Source organism: Panthera leo, chromosome C1 (assembly GCF_018350215.1).
Source record: "Panthera leo isolate Ple1 chromosome C1, P.leo_Ple1_pat1.1, whole genome shotgun sequence".
NCBI lineage: Eukaryota > Metazoa > Chordata > Mammalia > Carnivora > Felidae > Panthera > Panthera leo.
Window position 1 is genome coordinate 15036765 of NC_056686.1, and position 19252 is coordinate 15056016.

General features: G+C 55.5%; 1 protein-coding gene across 8 annotated transcripts in view; it reads right to left on the reverse strand.

Moving 5' to 3' along the window:
- KIF17 (kinesin family member 17) overlaps positions 1-19252 on the reverse strand; it is a 47970-nt gene that overhangs the window by 27240 nt on the left and 1478 nt on the right. For 6 of the 8 annotated variants that reach the window (XM_042951852.1, XM_042951850.1, XM_042951848.1 and 3 more), the window contains exons 2-6: positions 14334-14480; positions 13494-13595; positions 8449-8638; positions 5212-5724; positions 1050-1159 (exon numbers count right to left, since the gene is read on the reverse strand). In XM_042951852.1, the coding sequence (XP_042807786.1) occupies positions 1050-1159; positions 5212-5724; positions 8449-8638; positions 13494-13595; positions 14334-14480 (1062 nt within the window). The remainder of the gene's footprint in view (positions 1-1049; positions 1160-5211; positions 5725-8448; positions 8639-13493; positions 13596-14333; positions 14481-19252) is intronic. The other 2 variants (XM_042951851.1, XM_042951849.1) reach the window with 1 other exon arrangement.

Below are 19252 nucleotides of genomic sequence, written 5' to 3' on the forward strand. Positions count from 1 at the left end.
GCAACCAGAACCTTCACAGGGGCCAGGACAAAGTCCGTCGGGGGTCACAACTGGGCCTCTCCCCGAGGACTAAAAGCCTCTGCCTGCCATGGGCAGCCCTTGGGGACTCGGGTGGATTTCTCCAGTCCTCTAGCCCACAGGACTCAGACTCCCAGGTCTTACCCGATCTGCCCCCCAGAGGCTGGGTCCCAGGCCCCCAAAGCCCCGCTGGGGCTCCCAGGGGCCCAGGGCTGATCCCACCTGAGGTTACAGCCGAGAGGCAGAGGCGTCCAGACCCCCGTCCCTGAAGAGCTGTCCCTGCCCGGCCTCCACCGGGAAAGAGCCAATGTCCCATCCCCACGCTGAGGTCTCTGAATGGGGCCCTCAACTGGCAGGAATCTCCGGAAACCAGCAGGGCCTACAGTCAGGACAGAGCCTAAACAGGAAGTTAGGAAGCTTTGCCGAGTCTGGCTGTGTAAGTCCCCCCCTAGGGATCAGCTCGACACCTGTAAGTCAGTGGATTATTATTACCTGCCCCTGCTGGTTCCCAGAGATGCTGGAAGGCGCACGTGTGGGAGCACGACCCACGTGCCCCTAGGTGACAGCTTTTTTGGAGAGGCCAGCTCCCCACATATCCACTGGTCAAATGAATGCCTGGGGGCTCCCCACTGCCCACCCGGACTGCCCAGCTCTCAGCCCCTGGCTCATTGGCACCTGCAGAGGGGCCCAACTCCCTTCCACTCTGGCCTCCCCCCACCGCGCACCTGCGGACAGCCCATTGCCACCACCTGGAAGGCCTTCTCCACTCCCAGCAACCCAGAGTCACCTCCTCCTGGGGTACTGAGGAGAGACTCCTGCAGACACCCCCACCCCCCTCCCTGCTCTCCCCATACAGGCCCTGACCTGGAATGGACTGCACTCTGGAGTCAGGCCCCGAGTTGACATCGCAGCCCTGACTCTCCTTAGCGACATGACCTTGGACAAGTCATGGCACCTCTCTGAGCCTCAGCCTTCTGAGCTCCAAGATGGCCCCACCTGCCAGCCATTCTCCCACCTGCCCAGTGGCTCACCTCCCGAATCAGCTGCTTCTCGGCCTCTGTGTCAGGCTGGATCACAGATGGGGGCACCAGCTTCTCCTCGATCTGGACAGGGTTTAGGGGTACCTGACTGGACAGCAGGGCTGGGAGACAGATGGAAAACGAGGGCTGGGACCAAGGTGCACACAGTTTGCAGGAACTAAGCAGAAATCCATAAATAGACAACTAAATGCTTATTCAAAACAGACTTCACAGTATTGAATTTATTTGAAGCACGTCTCTACACAAAATGCTAATTTACTCAGTCATTCAACAAATATTTCTTAAGCACCTGCATGTTCTAGGCACTGGGGAAACGGCATTGAACAAAACAGACAGAACTCCACACCCACATTGGGTTTTCTATTGGAGACAGAAGGCACATAAAATAAATAAGCAAAATGCCAGCGCGGTACAAGGGGATACGTTCTAGAAAGAGAAAGAAAGCAGGGAGGGTGCTCAGGAGTAAGATCCAAGGAGAAGGGTTACAATTTAAACAGCGTGCTCGGGAGGACCTCTCAGACAAGGTAAGGCAAAGGCAGTGACCTGAAGGAAGTGGTAGAGAGAAGTAGGCAGAGATCTTGGGGAAGAGCTTTCCAGACAGAAGGGAGCAGTGAATGCAAAGGTCCCGTGGTGGATGAGAGCCTGGACTGTTCCAGAAACGGCCAGGAAGCCAGTGTGGCTGGAGTGGAGCAAGGAAGGGAGAGAATGGGTGATGAGGAGGTCAAGAGGGAACGGGGTGGATCGTGGGGTCGTTGGAAGCTGCACTGAGGGCTTTGGCTTTGACACGGGTAAACGGGCCGCCGAGGGTTTGCACAGGGCAATAAAAGGACTTGCGTTTGAACAGGACCTCCCAGGCTGCTGTGTGGGGATGCACGGAGGTGCAAAAGGGCAGACTGCGGGATACCTGCCGGGGTGTGGGTGTGCTTTGCAGTAATTCGGGTAGGAGACGTTAGCGACTCAGGGGACAGCAGTGGACAGATTCTGGACATATCTTTTTTTTTTTTTTTTTAATTTTTTTTTTTTAACGTTTATTTATTTTTGAGACAGAGAGAGACAGAGCATGAATGGGGGAGGGGCAGAGAAAGAGGGAGACACAGAATCGGAAGCAGGCTCCAGGCTCTGAGCCATCAGCCCAGAACCCGACGCGGGGCTCGAACCCACGGACCGTAAGATCGTGACCTGAGCTGAAGTCGGACGCTTAACCGACTGCGCCACCCAGGCGCCCCTGGACATATCTTAAAGGTAGAAACCAGCTCTACTGCTGGATCGGATGTGGGTTGGAGCGAAAACGAGAAACCAAGGGCGACCCCAGGGTTTCTGGCTTGAACACTCAGAAGAGGAGTGTTGTCATCACCTGAGTGATGACACTAAACAGCTAGCTATTCAAGTCCGGAATTCAGAGGCCACTGTGTAGCAATTGCTTGTGTTTGGTTTTTTTGGTTTTTTTACATATTCTGTACTTTGTGACATTTGACATCGTGGGGGACTTGCCAGCCAGGGAGAGACAGCCCCTCGCAGGGCCAGCTAATTCCTAGAGTCAACAACCTGCCAGTTGTTATTAGCCCACCTTTCACGTGCCAACCAAGCACCGCCAAGTCCACACCACACCCCCCTTCTATCTCGCAGTCCCAGCTGGGCTCTCCCTGCCCTAAACCCCTGAGGGCCAGGACTAGATGAGCAGGGACTGCCCCTGAGCCCCAACCCACAGGAATTATTCAATTTTTTATAATGTTTTAATGTTTATTTTTGAGAGACAAAGTGTGAGCTGAGGAGGGGCAGAGAGAGAGGGAGGCACAGAATCCGAAGCAGGCTCCGGGCTCTGAGCTGTGAGCACAGAGCCCGACGCGGGGCTCAAACTCATGAATGCAAGACCTGAGCTGAAGTTGGACACTTAACTGAGCCACTGGGCGCCCCAGAATTATTCAAACCAGCCAGGCCTACGCGGTTGCTCCCGCCCCGCCTTCCCCACAGAAACACCAGTGACGGCTCCAAATCCAGCTCTGCACTGGATCCCCTTGCTCCTCCCTGGCTCCTGACCAACACCGGTGCTTCCCCCTGTGGCCCCATGTGGTGTTCCCCGTCTCTCCATCATGAGTAACACCGACCTCTCCAAGCTCCCACTCAGTCCCCTTTATGAATTAAGACCTCAACACAAGTCCCATGGCCAAGTTGAAGGGCCACATGTGAGCCAGGGGCACAGAGGTGGCAGTTAAAGCCACCTTGGGAATGAGCATGGAGAGAGGTGACAATGGAGGACCGACCCTAGTGAGCCTGCAGGGGGGTAGGGAGAGGGGAGCACTGACGAGCAGCAGTAGAGGGAGGAGGGGCACCGGTCACAGGGCATCCAGGAACCAGGGGTTTCAGGAGGAGGGAGGGGATGGGGCGTCTGGGTGACTCAGTTGGTTGAGCATCTGACTTCGGCTCAGGTCATATCTTGTGGTTCATGAGTTAGAGCCCCACATTGGGCTCACTGCTCTCCGCGTACAGCCCGCTTAGGATTTTCTCTCCCCCCGCCCCACCCCTCCTCCTCTCTCAAAAATAAAACAAACATTAAAAATAAAAAGGAGGAGGGAGGGGGTTGGCTAAGTGAGCTGACACCGGAGGCCTGCCTGAGGCAGGATCCCCCGACTGAACAACTAGGAGGACAGGAGGACGACGAGGGCAGGCTCATTGTGTCAGGGCTCAGGGCCTGCCCACACTAGGTGCAAGGAAGAGCAACCAGGGCTGGGGAAAGACACAAGTGTTTCAAGCTTGGCTGGAGACAGAAACAGGCCAGGAACCACAGGGCTGAGAGCCGCGGCTGATGGGAACTGCCGAGGCACAGGTCCACACGCAGGAGGGTGCTCAGTGAGCTTTGAATGGATGGGTGGGGGATGAGTGGAAGCACAGATAAAAAGAATGGATGACAGCATGGAATGAACCAGCGGGTGGGTGTATGGATGGTAGGATGGATGGGACAGGTAGACAGAATGCGTTGATGGATGGGCGGATTAAACGGATGGTTGTTGAGTAGATGGTGAAGTGGGTAGATGGATAAATAATGGAGTGGGGTGGGAGGGTGGGTAAGTAGATGGAAGGGTGGGTAGATGAATGAGTAAATGGGTGGATGGATGGATGGATGGATGGATGGATGGATGGATGGACAAATGGGTAGATAGGTAAGTGGATGGGTAGATGGCTGGGTGGGTGGGTGGGTGGGTGGGTGGATGGATGGATGGATGGATGAATAGATGGGTAGATGGGTGGATGGGTGAGTGGCTGGCTGGGTAGGTATATGGACGGATGGATGGTTAGATGGATGAGTGGATGGATGAGTGGATGAACGGGTATGTAGAATGGATGGACAGAAGGAAGGTGGGTGGGGAGATGATGAATGAACAGATGGACTCGGGCTCTTTTGTGCTCCCTTCCCCAAGGGATCCTCGGGTAAACAAAACCCTGGAGTTTGCAAGGACCCCGCAAGGCCTGTGCTGCAGGTACAGATTTCTCCTTGCCAGATGACAGCCAAACACCTGGGTGTGAGAGCTGCAATCACAAGGTGCCTAAGTGGGAGAGGCGGTGGGACATGAGGGAGTGAGTCACCCGGCTGCTAAGCAGCACAGCATCACGATGCTGCCACAGAGACAGGCGGGAGACAGGTGGGATGGTGGATGTGCAGCCTGGAGGCGGGAGCAGGCAACAGAGCCGTCAGCTGACAGAACAGGCCAGACGGACCTCTTCCCGAGTCCGTCAGTGAGCAGACACCGTCCGGCCATCACACCAGGGCTCTCTCTAACTGTTCAAAAGCTATGTGGGGCGCCTGGGGGGCTCAGTCGCTTAAACTTCCAACTTTGGCTCAGGTCATGATCTCGCGGTTCGTGGGCTCGAGCCCTGCGTCGAGCTCTGTGCTAACAGCTTGGAGCCTGGAACCTGCTTTGGATTCTGTGTCTCCCTCTCTCTCTGCCCCTCCCCTGCTCACATTCTGTCTCTCTCCCTCAAAAATAAAAAAACGTTAAAAAATTTTTTTTTCAAAAAGCTATGCTGGCAGGAAGTGGAGAGGAGATGGGGCCCTGCTTCCGCGTCTCTCAGATGGGAAGCCGGAGGCAGAAACAAAGGGAGGGAGCCTTTCTCCTCAGTCCGGGCCCTTCCTGCCCCTCCTCCCCCAGCTGCGCACCTGACAGGTTGTCGGGGCTCATCTGCTGGGCCAGAATCGCCTTGAGCTTCTTGATCTCCTGCTGGTACTCGCGCAGGAGGGCATCCTTGGGGTCCTCGTTGATGCGTGGCTTGTTCCTGATGTTCTTGGCCCGGTTGGCGTAGCGCAGCGTGCTGAGTGTCTCGTCGTAGTTGTTGTCTGCAGGTGACAGGCAGGCCACCATCAGCGTCTTCGTGTTGCCCCCCAGCGAGTCCTGCAGCAGCCGAGTCAGCTTCGAGTCCCGGTAGGGGATGTGTTTACAGCGCCCATCCACCAAGGCCGAGATGACGTTGCCCAGCGCCGACAGCGACAGGTTGATCTTGGTGGCCTCCTTGAGCCGCTCCCCCGTGGCACCCGTCTTGGACTGCCGCTCGCTGCCCGCCAGGTCCACCAGGTTCAGCTTGCCTGCCCGGAGGTGGTCCTTGCCCCACTCGTCTGCAGACGGACCGGGCAGAGGGGGAGGGCACTTAGCCACCAGGCACTGAGCGCTCTCACCTGCCGAGGGTCTCACGTTAGCACATAGGAGTCCCATGAAAGAGGCACAATTACTGTCCCCATCTTCCAGATGAGGAAACTGAGGCTCAGAAAGGGCATTTAACTTGCCCTAGGTCACACTGCTGCTAAGCGGTGGATCCAAGATCAGAATACAGGGCTGCCTGACTTGGGGAGCAGGGGCTGGGAGGTCCAGACTATTCTCTGAGTGCAGCAAGGCTTCTTTCAGTGCTAATAGCTCCTCCAGATTTCCTGTGAAGCCAAAGGTGGGGGCAGGGGGCAGGGGGCATGACTGGGCGAAAGGTGGGGGAATGTGATTGTATCTTTCAATGCAAAAGACATTGGCTTTGGAGGCTCTCGGACCTGGTTCCCAACCTACCCCTGCGTCCTCCTTGCTGTGTGACCTTGGCAGAGTCATGCACCTCTCTGATCCTTAATTTTCACATCAACAAAATGAGACTGATAGCAACTCCTCACGGGGGCTGGTTGTTGGGAGGGGTTCATTCCTCCTGAGAACAAGCCCAATTCTGCAGTGACTGAGGCCGTGAGGGCAAGGCAGACCCAGGTGCTGAGGGTGACTGGAGTTGGGCCCTGGCTGGTAGCAGGGGCTTAGAGCACAGGTATTGAACGCACAGATCCTGGGGGTCCAATCTTGATTCTATCTCTAGGTAGCTATGAAACTTGGGGGAAATCGCTTGACTCGGTTTCAAATGAGATGGGAGGGGGAAGGCAGGCGGAGGGGCAGGGGCTTCCTCCTTAGTCTCCTGCTGGTTGAAACCAGAACTGGCCTAGATCTGCCCATGTGCACAGCAACCTGAAGTAAAGAAACAGAAAATCTGGCTGGTACCCAGTAGAGGCTTGGATATGTGAGGGGCTTGAAGTTTGAGGCTTTTTTTTTTTTTTTTTTTTTTTTAAAGCAGCAGCAGGAAGGAGGGACTTGGAACCGTGCTTTTGGAAAGCTCTTGGCTGGGGGCGCCTGGGCGGCTCAGTCGGTTAAGCATCTGACTCTTGATCTGGGCTCAGGTCATGATCTCTCGGTTCCTGAGATCGAGCCCCACATCAGGCTCTACGCTATCAGCCTCTCTGCCCCTCTCCTGCTTGTGCTCTTAAAAGAAAGAAAGGACGAAAGAAAGAGAGAAAGAGAAAGCTCTTGGCATAATGAACCAGAAGCCCTAAACAGGTTTATACCCTTTGCCCCAGGAGGTCTATGCCAGGATATACAATCCAAGGAAATGACTCTAAATGTGGAAAAGGCTCTGTGCACAAAGATGTTCATTGTGGCATTATTTACAGCACCACAAAACTAGAAACAACTTTACCACCCTGTAAGGATTTGGTTAGACAGGACCATTACTGATGCACTGTCCCTCAGGAGGGACCCATGGTCACAAAGACATGGCGGTAATGATGCTCAGTGAGGCACGGGGAATGAAACGCAGAGGAGAAACTATTTACAGTATAAGATTTCGATTGTGTTTATAACTTTCATAGGGGAAAAAAAGGACCAAAAAAACCCAATATGCTCAAATCTAATAGGCAGTTGGGTTTCTGGGTAATTTTCCCCACCTTTCTCTAATCTCTAAGTTATCTTGATTGAACTTATTTTATAATGGAAATGATAAACACCTTTTAAATTCGTTCAAAAGCCTGTTTCCAGAGAAAGCCTGCCTCATCCAGGCAGGCTGCCTCATTCTTCAAAACCTCCTGCAAAGCCCAAGAGGCACTCACTCTGTCCTCCCCTGTCCTAGTCCCTGTCCCCCACTTGTCCCCTTCATCACATGAGGCTGTGACCTCACTGACCCCACCCTCCCCATATCAGCACCCCGGGGAGACTCAGACCCAGCAAACACAAGCAAGTTGCCCCGGAGCCAGGTCACCACACAGTCTGGGTGATGTGGTAGGAGGTACCCTGGCTTTGACCTTGGGTCAGGGATCTCTCCAGAATTGTGTTCCCAGTTGGGCCTAGGCTGCAACCTGCTGCAGTGCTCTCCAGAGTTCTATTCATGATGAACCTCAGACATGGAGGCAGCTGCCGTGTCAATGGGAAAAACCCAGATGTCACAGAGAACGAGGTTCCAATCCCAGCTCTACTGCTTATTGGTTGCAGAACTCTGCACAAGCAACCCACTGCACCTCTCAGAGCCTCAGTTTTCTCATCTGTACAATGGGAATTAAATTGCCCGTGTCTAGGACTGTTGTGGGGTTTACACAGAAGGAAGTGTGTGAAGTGCTTAGCACAGCAGCTACGGGAGGCCAGAAACAAAGATGAGTTTCTTCCCTTCCCCTTCCCTTCCCCAGGGACCCTTCCAGAAAGAAGGAAGAGGGAGATGACTGAAGAGTGGAGAGCACTGTCTAGAAGGAGGACAACCCAAAAGGTCCAGGTGGTACATTCTGGAGACAGAGCCCTGGGATCGATGCCCAGCTCTGACACTTTCTAGTTGTGGGGTCTCGGCTTCCTCATCTGTAAGATGGGGATGATGTTGGTATCCACCTCCTGGGGTTGTAAGGAGTAAATGAGCCAATGCACAGAAACCCCGCGGCCCATAGTAAGTGCTCACTGTGAATGAGCTCCTAGTATTGCTGTTATTGTTGTCCATGCTGTTTTTTCCTGGAAATATGGGCCCGAACGTGGGAGGGGCCACTTGGGCTCGCCTCGAGGCAGTTCGAGAGTCTTCTCCCAGTTTCAGATGGGCCCCACCCCCTGGGTGCCCACCTGGCCCCGCATACCCACAGCGTAGATCTCGATGCTGATGGTGAAAATGGAGTGGGAGCGCGAGGAGTCCTTGTTCATCAGCGTGTAGCCCACCGAGCGGTTCTTCCAGCCCGCCTCCATGATGCGCTCACACTGGGCCATGTTGTGCACCGTGTGCATGGAGAGCCCCTTCACGTACACCCCCTTCTCCGGGTGCTCCTTCAGCTGTGGGGCGAAGGGACGGGTCAGAGCCGGGAGAGACCAGGGATCCCCAAGGAATCCAGGGAAGGGCCCAGTTCGGGCCACCTCTGCCCTCCTGCGGTGCCGGTTGGCGCCTCAAATTCCCTGCAACGGGCAGGGGCTTTGTTCCAGGTGGAACCAGCCTCAGACTCACCCCACTTCTTACCTGTTGTGGGGCCTTGGGCCAGTGACTTAACCTCTCTAGGCCTCAGTTTCCACATCCGCAAAATGGGTATGAGAGGCCCATCTTTCAGGGTTGTGGTGAGGTTTCAGTCAAATAAGGCCCAAACAACGTTTGGCGCAGTGCCCGGCACATGGCAAGTGCTCCGTAAATACCAGCAGCCAGCCTCACTGCTGCTTTTAGTGCTATTATTATGAAGGAGGTTTCCAGACTGGGAGCTTCAGCTCCCAGGGGCTGACCCTGTCATCACCCAAGGGCTCTGAAATCTTCTCTTCTGCCCTGTCAACACGTCTTCTGATCGCCTCTCTGCTGTGGCTCCAGGGACACGGGAACGTTTCCAGACCTTGGATCATGGCCGGGGAGGGGCCATTTGCTGCCAAGAACTCCCACTGGCCCATGGCTCAAGCGGGCCCCCAGCCCTCAGCGTGATGGCAGCGAGTAAATGAATTTATCTGATTGCTCCCTGCTTCCTCTCCAGGCAGCCAAGTTATTCTGTTGCTGACACAGAGCTGTGAGATGAAGCATTTGTCAAGTGTGAAGAAATAAAACTAGTCTGGCAGAGAGCAGAGTCATCTGTCTGCTGGTCTGAGCCACGGAGGCTCAGGTGCTGGGCTCCAGCTTCACGGTCCCCGGGGTGGGGGGTCAGGCCCCTGCTGCGTGGGGGCTTGGGGGGCGCACAGGCCTGCCCTATCTGCTTACGTGTGGAGAAACAGCCAGACCCAGAGTGAAGGACCGGACTTCACGGATCGGAAACACAACTGAGGCACAGAATTGTTAAGTGATTTGTTGAAGATCACACAGCTGTTAGCACCAGGGCAGCAGTGGGGTCACAGGCAAAAGAAGATTCTAGAGGCAGTCCATGGAGAGAGGCTGCAGCGTCCTGCGGTAACTGAAGTCTCAAATGATGACCTTGACCTAGAGGCTGGGGGTGAGGACGGAGCACCAAGGACAGAAGCAGGAGACCCTGCAGAGGGTGGCTTGAAGCCGGCCAGAACTGCCGCCCCAGCGTCTCACAGTTCCGTGTCAATGACACACGGGCATGGACGGCCACCTGCTCCCAGGACCCCGAAGCTGCCTGCACACGGCAGGCCCGCTGGCCGAGCGGCCGCTCCTGGCGCCCGGGAGAAGCAGTCTGCTCCTTGGTCGGGCAGACCTGGGGTAGAGACCTGACCCTGCTACTGGCTGGCTGGAGAAGTCAATTTGCCTCTCTCTGCCCCCGTTTCCTCATCTGCCAAATGATACCGAATCCTACTTCTGCAAGACCTTTATGAGGACTCAGAAAAGGATGGAGGTGGGTCCGTGGAGGGGAGCCCGCCAGCACAGCACCAGGAGGGTGGGGGCGGGTGGGGGCGGTCTCTCAGGAGCCGGTAAGAGGAGTGGGGGGATGGGGGATGGGTGCGGGGGGTGGGGCAAGCCCTCGTGTCAAGGTGCCGCGGTCCTATTTTCAGGCCCTGGAAAGCTTGCTCCCCCACCTCGAGATCCCCCACAGTCTTGCCTCCCCTCGGCCTCAGCCCTGCTCTTCCAGGGAGGCTCTGAGTGCCCGGGGAACTACTCCTCCCTGCAACGCCGCCCTGAGCCTGGTCACCATGGCGACGGCTGGGATGCCACCAGCACGGAGGAGGGGCTCCTGACACTGCTCCCCAGTGCACTGAGAGGCGCTGAGGCCTCACTCCCCTGCCCAGTATGGGCCGTGGGGGTCGGGGCGGAGGGAGCGAAACTGCTCCCCCCAATCCCTCCTCGCCCTGGCTGATCTAACCTCTAATTACCAAAACTCTCAGGCCCTGGGGCTCAGAGCTTGTGCTGTGGGACCTGGCCTCCTGGAATCAAAAGCAGTCTCACCCTTTCCTGACTTGTGTACCCAGGGGCTGGTCTTACTAGGTACGCGGAGCCTCAGTTTCCTCCTCTGCAACAAAGGATCAGAACAGCACAGCTCTCCTCCTAAGGCTGTTCTGAGGTTGACAGGAGCACCTTCAGCACCTTCTCCAGGAGGCGGCGACTCCACACCCCCCAGTGCCCCCGTGGGGAGCTTCTCAGAGTGCAGCTGTCACTGGCGGCCCCTGCCCCCCACCCCGGGCAGCCTAACTCACCAAGCCTGAGGCGTGAGGCCCAGATGGGGCAAGAGCATGGCTGCCAGCCCTCAGGGACTGGGTAACCGAGGCCATTGTAGGGTCTCCAGTGTTGCAGGAGGGGAGGAGGGCCCCCTGGTGTCCCAGCGCAGGTTGGCAGGGGACCCTGATACCCCAGGTTGGCCTTTTGATTCTGACACATGGGAGTGATGCCCTGTGCCTCCCTCCTCTCCCCATTCCCCTGTCGGGGGCTGAGCTGTGACTCAGGCGCTCCAGCTCCAGCATAGAGAAGACAGTAGAAAGACTCCAGGTGGGCGGCTGGAGGTTCCGGCATAGAAAGGCCAAGCACCGCTGTGTTGGTCAGGAGCTGAGAAGGAGGGGCCAGGCCGGGTCCCAGTCAGGATGGGGACTGGAAGGAAGGGAGGTCACACCCCTGTGGACCCGCTGTAGCATGTGGCCTGGCAGCTGGCACCAGGAGGTTTTCCCGTCTTCGCTGAATGAATGAATCACTCGGTGGATGAGCCTCCCTTGACTAGAACTCCACTACTGGCTTCTTACTGCCCTAGAGGTTTTCCAGATTGCTGACCCCCCAAAATACTCGGGAAAGCCCCTCACAAGTTCTGGTACCAACGCCGTTACTAGTGATTAGCTGTGTGGCCTTGGTCAAGTCCCTTCCCCTCCCTGGGACGCACTGTCCTCATCTGTACCAGGAAAGGCCTGACTAGAAGCTCTCTATGGGTCTTCCCAGATCAAATTTTTAAGGATTTTTCCACCATACGGCCAGGACAAACAAATTTTTCAAGACTGCTACTCTCTGATGTCTGACTTGTTCACTTGGATCACAGAGTGGTTGCTGGTCAGAGGGGAACTCACAACCTCCCCCCACCCCAGATGAGCCCAGGGCAAATGGGGTGTGGTCAGGGGGCAAGCAGGAGGCCGAAGTTGAATGGGGAAACAGCCCGGCCCCCACATGGGGAAGGGGTGGGGGGAACCAGGTGATTCTGACGTCCTGTCCGATCTAGAGGTCACGTGGGGCAGGAGGGCTGTGGGAGACATCGCAGCACCTGGTTCTGCCTCTCCCACCCCCACCCCCGTCCGGTAGCTGTCCAGGCGCATGCCCTGGGAAGACTTCAGCACTTTGTCACCCAAAAGGTCCAACCCTGACTCTGGCTTCCTAGCCTCAGGCAAATCACCTTGTCTCCCTCAGACTGGTTTTACCCATAAATGGAATCTCCCCGGCAACCTAGGCTCTCTCAGCCAGGGCATTCTGACCCTGAAGGAGGTGAGCTCACTCCCAATGCAGGTCGTGGGCCCCCTGGGATGTCCACTGGTTGCCTGGTCAGATAAGGGGCAGCCAGGAGCATTCTGGCCACAGAACTGGCTCAGCCTCCCCCAGTGGGCCTCTCCTCCTTGGACCTGACCTGCCTACCCAGCATTTACAGAGCCCCAGATAGGACACACGACCAAGGCCTCAGACCAAGGCCTAGACCTGGGCCTAGACCTGGGTCCAGCCTTGTCACCAACTGGCTGTTCAGTTCTGGTAGGTCACCTGACCTCGCTGAGCTCCCCAAAGGGTCAGCCAAGTTCTGCCATTCTTTATAGACCTCCTCTCAAAGCATCTAATGCTGCTGCACCTTGCTGGGAAATGATGCTCTTTCCTTCTGACTCCAGCCTTCTAGAAGAAGGGGAAAGTCACAAAACGTGTGTGATTCTCAGTGACCAACTGAGCCAGCCCCAGGTTCTTCTGTTGCGGGTGGTCCCTGACTCCTTAGAGGGCTCCCCTTTGCAGAGCCCCGCGTCGCATTTCCTGGAATCCCGATGGCATGAAAGCGCTCACCCGTTGACGGCCTTCCGTGCTCCTGCGCCCTGTGAGCAGCTTGTCCTCACCACCCTCTTCAATCCCCACAACTACTTTATAAGGTCATGTCTTGGGTCCTGGGGTGCCCCCACACCAGAACCCTCTCGAAAAGGAACAGAGTCCCAGAATCTCAGGCCACCAACACCCGTGAAATGGGATGTTTGAGATTCAGGTCCTTGAAGTCAGACAGACCTGGGTTCAGATCCAGCTTGGGCCACAAACTTGGGCAAGCTAACTAAGCTAAGCGTCCCTTCCCACACTGGCAGATTGGGGATAATAACAGCTACCTGACAAGATGACTGTGACTATTACATAAGATCACGTGCCCAAAGCAGTCAGTGAACAGTGCTCAATAAATGATGATCATTACATTGTTTTTTTTTAGCTTGAAGGGCACTTACAGATTTTCACAGTAATTTTTTCAGAAGTGGAACCCAGTTTTCCAAATGAAATCTATCACAAAGACTTCATCTATTTCACCAGACACAGGTGGGATTCTCCCAGGTGAGGTGCAGCCCCCCCCGCCATGTGTGGTCGGGGGTAGGCCCATTAGCCACTCCCCTACAACATGGATTCAGAGATTCCTCCAAAATTCAAGTTCAAAAGTCCCTGCTCTAGTCCAAACCGGCGCCTGTGCCCTCAGAACACCTCCCCTGTATTTCTGAGGGAGCACGGCCTGATGCCAGCCTCCCCCCTCCACCAGCCCCTCCCCGCCCAAGCCGCATCTGCACCCACCTCCAGTTTCTGCTTGCTGTCGGCCCCCAGCAGGTCACGGACATCTTCATTGTAGATCTCCAGGTAGGAGGCCCGGACCAGGAACTTGGTATTCTCTGCACACTGCGGGGAGTGGACAGGGACAGCAAAGACGCCTGAGCACTTGCTGCCAGCCCTGCCCCTGCAACCTAAGCCCTCTGCAGCCAGGACATCTCGAAAGCACCTCGTGGCAGGAGAGGCGATGTCAAGGGGAGGGGAGCCCCCTACCCTGCCTGGCAGGGCCACAGGTCAGGACCAAGCACTGGCCACGGTCTGATCCCTCTACAGCCGACTAGGGGCGCAGTCCCTGCTCTGCCATTTCCCAGATGCAGGAATCTCTGCTCACAGCCATGAGAGGCCACCAGGGCAATTCTCCCCTGCAGCCTGGACACTGGGATAAGTGGTCTTGGCCCAGCACATAGGGGCTACACGTCTGGGCTTCCCTATCTCGACGATGGGATGATAGTGATCTCCTGGGCCAGGGTGGGGGTTCCCTGAGATAATTATGCAAAGGGCTTTGCACAAGGCTTGGTCTGTAGCAACTGCCGAATGAAAAGGGAGGCTCTGATGGTTACAACGGCTTCTCGGAGGAGTGCTCTGGATCAAATGATACATTACGATCCAGAAATGGCAGGAGGAAACCACGGCCCTGTCACGTAGAATTTTCTCAGCGTGAAGTTCTTCTCCCATCCGCTTTCCAGAAACCACAGCCTGCCTCCGCTTACCCGTCGAGTCCCGGCAGGCTCTGAAGTCCTCCCGGTCCATTCACGGTAATGTCTCAAGAGCCCCCAGACCTGCCCCTTCCCTCCAGGAGGCCCATACCTGGACGCTCTCAAAAACGTGCTCGAAGGCCCTGGGGATGATGCCTCTCTGCGAGGACGGGTCCGGCAGGCCCTGCATGGTGAAGGACTTCCCGCTGCCCGTCTGGCCATAGGCGAAGATGGTGCCATTGTAGCCCTCAGTGACACCCTGCGTGGGAGAACCAAAGCCCGGTGCTCAGCCGGCCGAGCCCAGCTGGACTCGGCCGTCTCCGAACTCACAGACTCAGGGCCCCTCCCAGGATGGCACTGGGCTGGCCGTGCGGTACAGAGATAAGGAAGTCACAGTTGTGTCCTCTAGGGGTCCACCTCCTGGTGGGGGACACTGTCCGTGTGTGGAGTTAAGGGCTTGTGCGGTGGAGCCTGGCCTCTCTTTCAGGGGTTCAAAGCACCCTTTTCCTGAGTGTGTGCCAGGGGAGCTGGTCTTGCTGAGCCTCAGTTCCCCCCTCAGGATCCGAACAGCACCTCCTTCTAAGCCTGTAGTGAGGTTTACACGCGAACTATTTCCTGCACTGGCACACGGAGGGCTCGCGTACAGGGGCGCTCACCGAACGTCTGCCTGAAACGTGGCGGAGACGGACCTGTACAAGCGACCCTCACACCAGGCAAGCGGAGGAAGAGGAAGGCATTCCAGGCTGAGGGGGTGCGGAGAGGTCAGAGTCTGAGAGCAGGTGGAGCCGGGGCGAGGGGGACGGAAGAAAGGAAGCAAAGCGGCGGCAACCCTGAAATCGGTCTTCACTCGCTGACACGTCTGTTCATTCCACGGCGCTCCGGCTGGGGACACGGCGGTGATCGAGGCGGAACCCCAGTCCCTGCCCTCACAGAGCTCATGAGGTCACCGATTCTAGAACTCAGCACGGGGCAGCGGAATCCTGTGTCAGAACGTGGGCCCAGAGAGCTGCTCCCAGGCCCCGAGGGCCCACCTGGCATCCACACCCAGTGACCCGCAAAGACCCATCCTGTGGGCCAACGCGGGGCTCGGGATCCCCAGGGACTGCTGGCGAAGGAACCAGAAATCATGATTCACAGCTTCTCTGACGGCCAGGCCTCATTCTTCTGGGCGGAACCGGATGAGCCCCTTTCGTCTGTCCAAGGAAACCCTGACCACTGTGTGGGTTCCTGCACCTCCGCAGAGCTCCAGGGGGCTGCACACAGGGACCAGCCCCCTGTGGTGGGGCAGAGGCAATGGCAGACCCACCGCCCGGCCAGGAGCCACCGCCGGGCTCCTCAGAGCTGGGGACACATGCAGGGTCCACATGGTGCGGGGCCCAGAGTATCAGCGTCACCCAAGCCCGGGGAAGATATTCTACACAAAAACATGTATCGCTTCGCTGTCCGGTAGGGTGGCCACCAGCCTCACTAGCAATGGGCCCAGTGCGACTGAGGAACTGAATTTATTTTATTTTAGTTAATTTACATTTCACAGAAGCAATATAAAATATTTTTCCATTAAACAGAACCTTATTTTTTGTTCCATTTCGTTTGAACCGTCGACACTTTAGCATCCGCAACATGATACGATGTAAGACACACATCTGATTGCAAAGACTTCGCATGACAGAAGAATGTCAACTATCTCTCACTGATATCAAAGAATGACTACACGTTACCAGTATGTTTTCTTGAAATAATGTTCCGGATATACTGGGTTCAATAAAAATCTCTTATTAAAACTAGCTTCATTTGTTTCCTTTCACTTTTTACTTTTACTTATTTTTTTTATTTTGAGAGAGAGACAGCGAGCGAGTGCACAAACTTGAGCAGAGGAGGGGCAGAGAGACAGGGAGAGAGAGTCCCAAGCAGGCTCCACGCTCAGCGCAGAGCCTGCCACAGGGCTCGTTCCCTCGACCCTGGGATCATGACTTGAGCCGAAATCAAGAGTCGGACCCTCAACCGACTGAGCCACCGGGCACATCTTTTTTTACTTTTTAAAATGTGATGGGGCGCCTGGGTGGCTCAGTCGGTTGGGCGGCCGACTTCAGCTCAGGTCACGATCTTGCTGTCCGTGAGTTCGAGCCCCACGTCGGGCTCTGTGCTGACCGCGCAGAGCCTGAAGCCTGTTTCGGATTCTGTGTCTCCCTCTCTCTCTGACCCTCCCCCGTTCATGCTCTGTCTCTCTCTCTCTCAAAAATAAATAAACGTTAAAAAAAAAAAAAATTAAAAAATAAATAAATAAATAAATAAATAAATAAATAAATAAATAAAATGTGGCTACTGGAAAACTCAAATGATGTATGTGGCCCACATTATGTGTGTTTTAGAAATCATTGCTCAAGAGTGTTGTCCAACGTGGGGGCCACTAGCCACTGAGTTAGTTAAATTTAACTGGACTTTAAACAAAAGTAAAATTCAGTTTCCTCAGTAGCAGTAGCCTCATTTCAAGTGCTTACTTGCCACATACGGTCAGCGGTACCTACTTGGACAGCCTGGAAACAGAATATTTCCACCACTGTAGGAGGTCTACAGAACAGCACTGTTCTGGAGCGAAGTAGAAAACAATTTCAGGGGCACCTGGGTGGCTCAGTCAGTTAAGTGTCCGACTTCAGCTCAGGTCATGATCTCACGGTTCGCGGTTCGTGGGTTCGAGCCCCGTGTCGGCCCTGTGCTGGCAGCTCAAAGCCTGGAGGCTGCTTCGGATTCCGTGTCTCCCTCTCTCTCTGCCCCTCCCCGGCTTGCGCTCTGTCTCTCTCAAAAATAAACAATAAAAGAATTAAAAGAAAACAATTTTACATACATTTTTAAGGCAAAACATAAGATTTCAAAAAGGTTTCACCCATCTAGGGATACCTCCAGATCCACAAGGGATGGGCTTGCACTGAGAACGGGTCCTGCATGTCGGCCGCTCTGTCCTTCCACCCAGGCTTCTGCACGTCACCCTGTTCTGCTACTTACAAGTTGACTCTCAGGAAACCAACTGCTAACTGACTCCTTCTCACTTGCTCACATGCTCAACAAGAATCCCTATGAAACTGCATTACAGGCTGGATGCGCTAAGCATCTTTCCTACGTCACATTAAACACAGAACTGTTGCAATTGAAATAAAAAAAAAAAACGTCTGTCCTAAGTTGCCTCATGTTCCCCTTCCGCCCCTTCCCCAAAACACTGCTGAATGTCCCATCGAGGGACCGAATGCTATGGCTTTTACTGTATTGACGACTGGGCGTGGTAGAAGCCGTGGTACCTGGCCTGTGGGTGGGTTGGGGGCGGCTCATTAGAGGTGACTCAAAGGCCATGGGTGTTCAGTGGGAAGAAGGGGCAGATGGCAAAGCCACCAGCTGGGAAAGAGCCCACAGACCAGGCAGCAGGCCAGACACACGTGGAGGGGAGTAGCTCCGGCGAGAATGCGAATGGGCAGAAGGGGTGGGTCTGGGGTGGACAGCACCCAGGAGAGCCAAAGAGGTCACCCAGTGACAGAGAAGATCAGGAATAGGGACTAGATTTAAGTGCAGGAGAAGCAGGAAAGAAGAGAACAGGAAGGCTGTGCAATAGGACCCAAAGGCCAGGGCCTGGGCAGGAGGCCCCGTGGAAGTAACAGAAGCCCTGGGAGAGCTCGGGACCTGGGTCAGAGCCCCGCGGGGCACACAGCACACAGCCCCTAATGGTGCAGTGCTCCCGGCTCAGAGCCCCCTGAGCTGGGCTTTGCCTCTGCTGTGCACACTGCTCATTTAATGGAAGGCAGCAAAATGCAGCACGGGGACCAGGTACTGTATGGGTATCAAAACAGCCCCTTGGGGAGCCTGGGTGGCCCAGTAGGTTAAGCATCTGACTCTTGATCTTGGCTCAGGTCACGATCTCACAGTTCATGAGATCAAGCCCTGAGTTAGGCTCCAAGTTGACAGAGTGGAGCCTGCTTGGGATTCTCTCCCTCTCTCCCTCTCTCTCTCTCTGCCTCTCCCCCCATACTCGTTCTCTCTCTCAAAATAAATTTTAAAAACTTAAAAAAAAAAAAACTCATTCTGTGATACTCCCAGCCTGTTTCCCCACCAGGAATGAGGACACCAGCTCTACATGCATCCAGAGTCTTGTGAGAATCAAATACTGGGCTCCACCTGGAAGGCCCTTTCCACCACCTTCTTGCCTGACCTACTCTTCTCATCCTTCAGGTCTCAATTTAGATCTCACCACTTCCAGGAAGCCCTCCCAGCCTTCCCCCTCCTTTCCCATGCCCTCCAAGGCCAGGTTCTCTATGTTGCCAAAGTCCCCCAGGCTTCTCCTCTCACTCATCACCTTGGACCGTAGCTATTAGCTTAGCTGTCCCTTTCCCTGACCGTGGCCTCACTGAGGGCAGAGCCCAGGTCTTCTTTAGGGCTGTGCTCCCCAAACCAAGGACGAGCCTGGCATGGAGATGCTATTTGCCAGCTGAATGGATGGATGAATGAAAATGAACGTATGTCGTGTTGAGCCTGAAGCTCTGCGTGATGTCCAGAGGCAGGTCCTGGCAGAGAATCCCAAGTAGTGGGGGAACTCAGGACAGTAGGGAGAGCTACAGAAGGAATCTGATAGAGCCACTGTGTCCTTAGCATCCCCCACTCCAGGCTGGGGCTTCCTGGGGACCCTGACAAGGGGGGCTTCCTCAGGGGATTACTTCCAAGATGAGGCAGGGACCCACGAGCAAGGCCAAGAAGGACTCAATCTTGGACTCCTCAGATCTCTAAGGGGCCAATCTTGGACAAGGGAGCAGAGGTGGTCGTGGGCCTCAGGAACGGAGCCAGGGCAGGTGGCTGAAAGCTTCAGGGAAGATGACTCTGGCTCACCGTGCAGAATGGTCTTCTAGGAGCCAAGCGGCAAAGGGGAAAGGGGCTGTTTGGGGAAGAGTGAGCCCTTGCCACTGGCTGGTCATTCAGGGACTCAGTGGGGAGGTGGGGTGGACCAGACAACCCCTCAGGTCCCTTCTAGCCTGGGAGTACAGGACAGCAGGACAG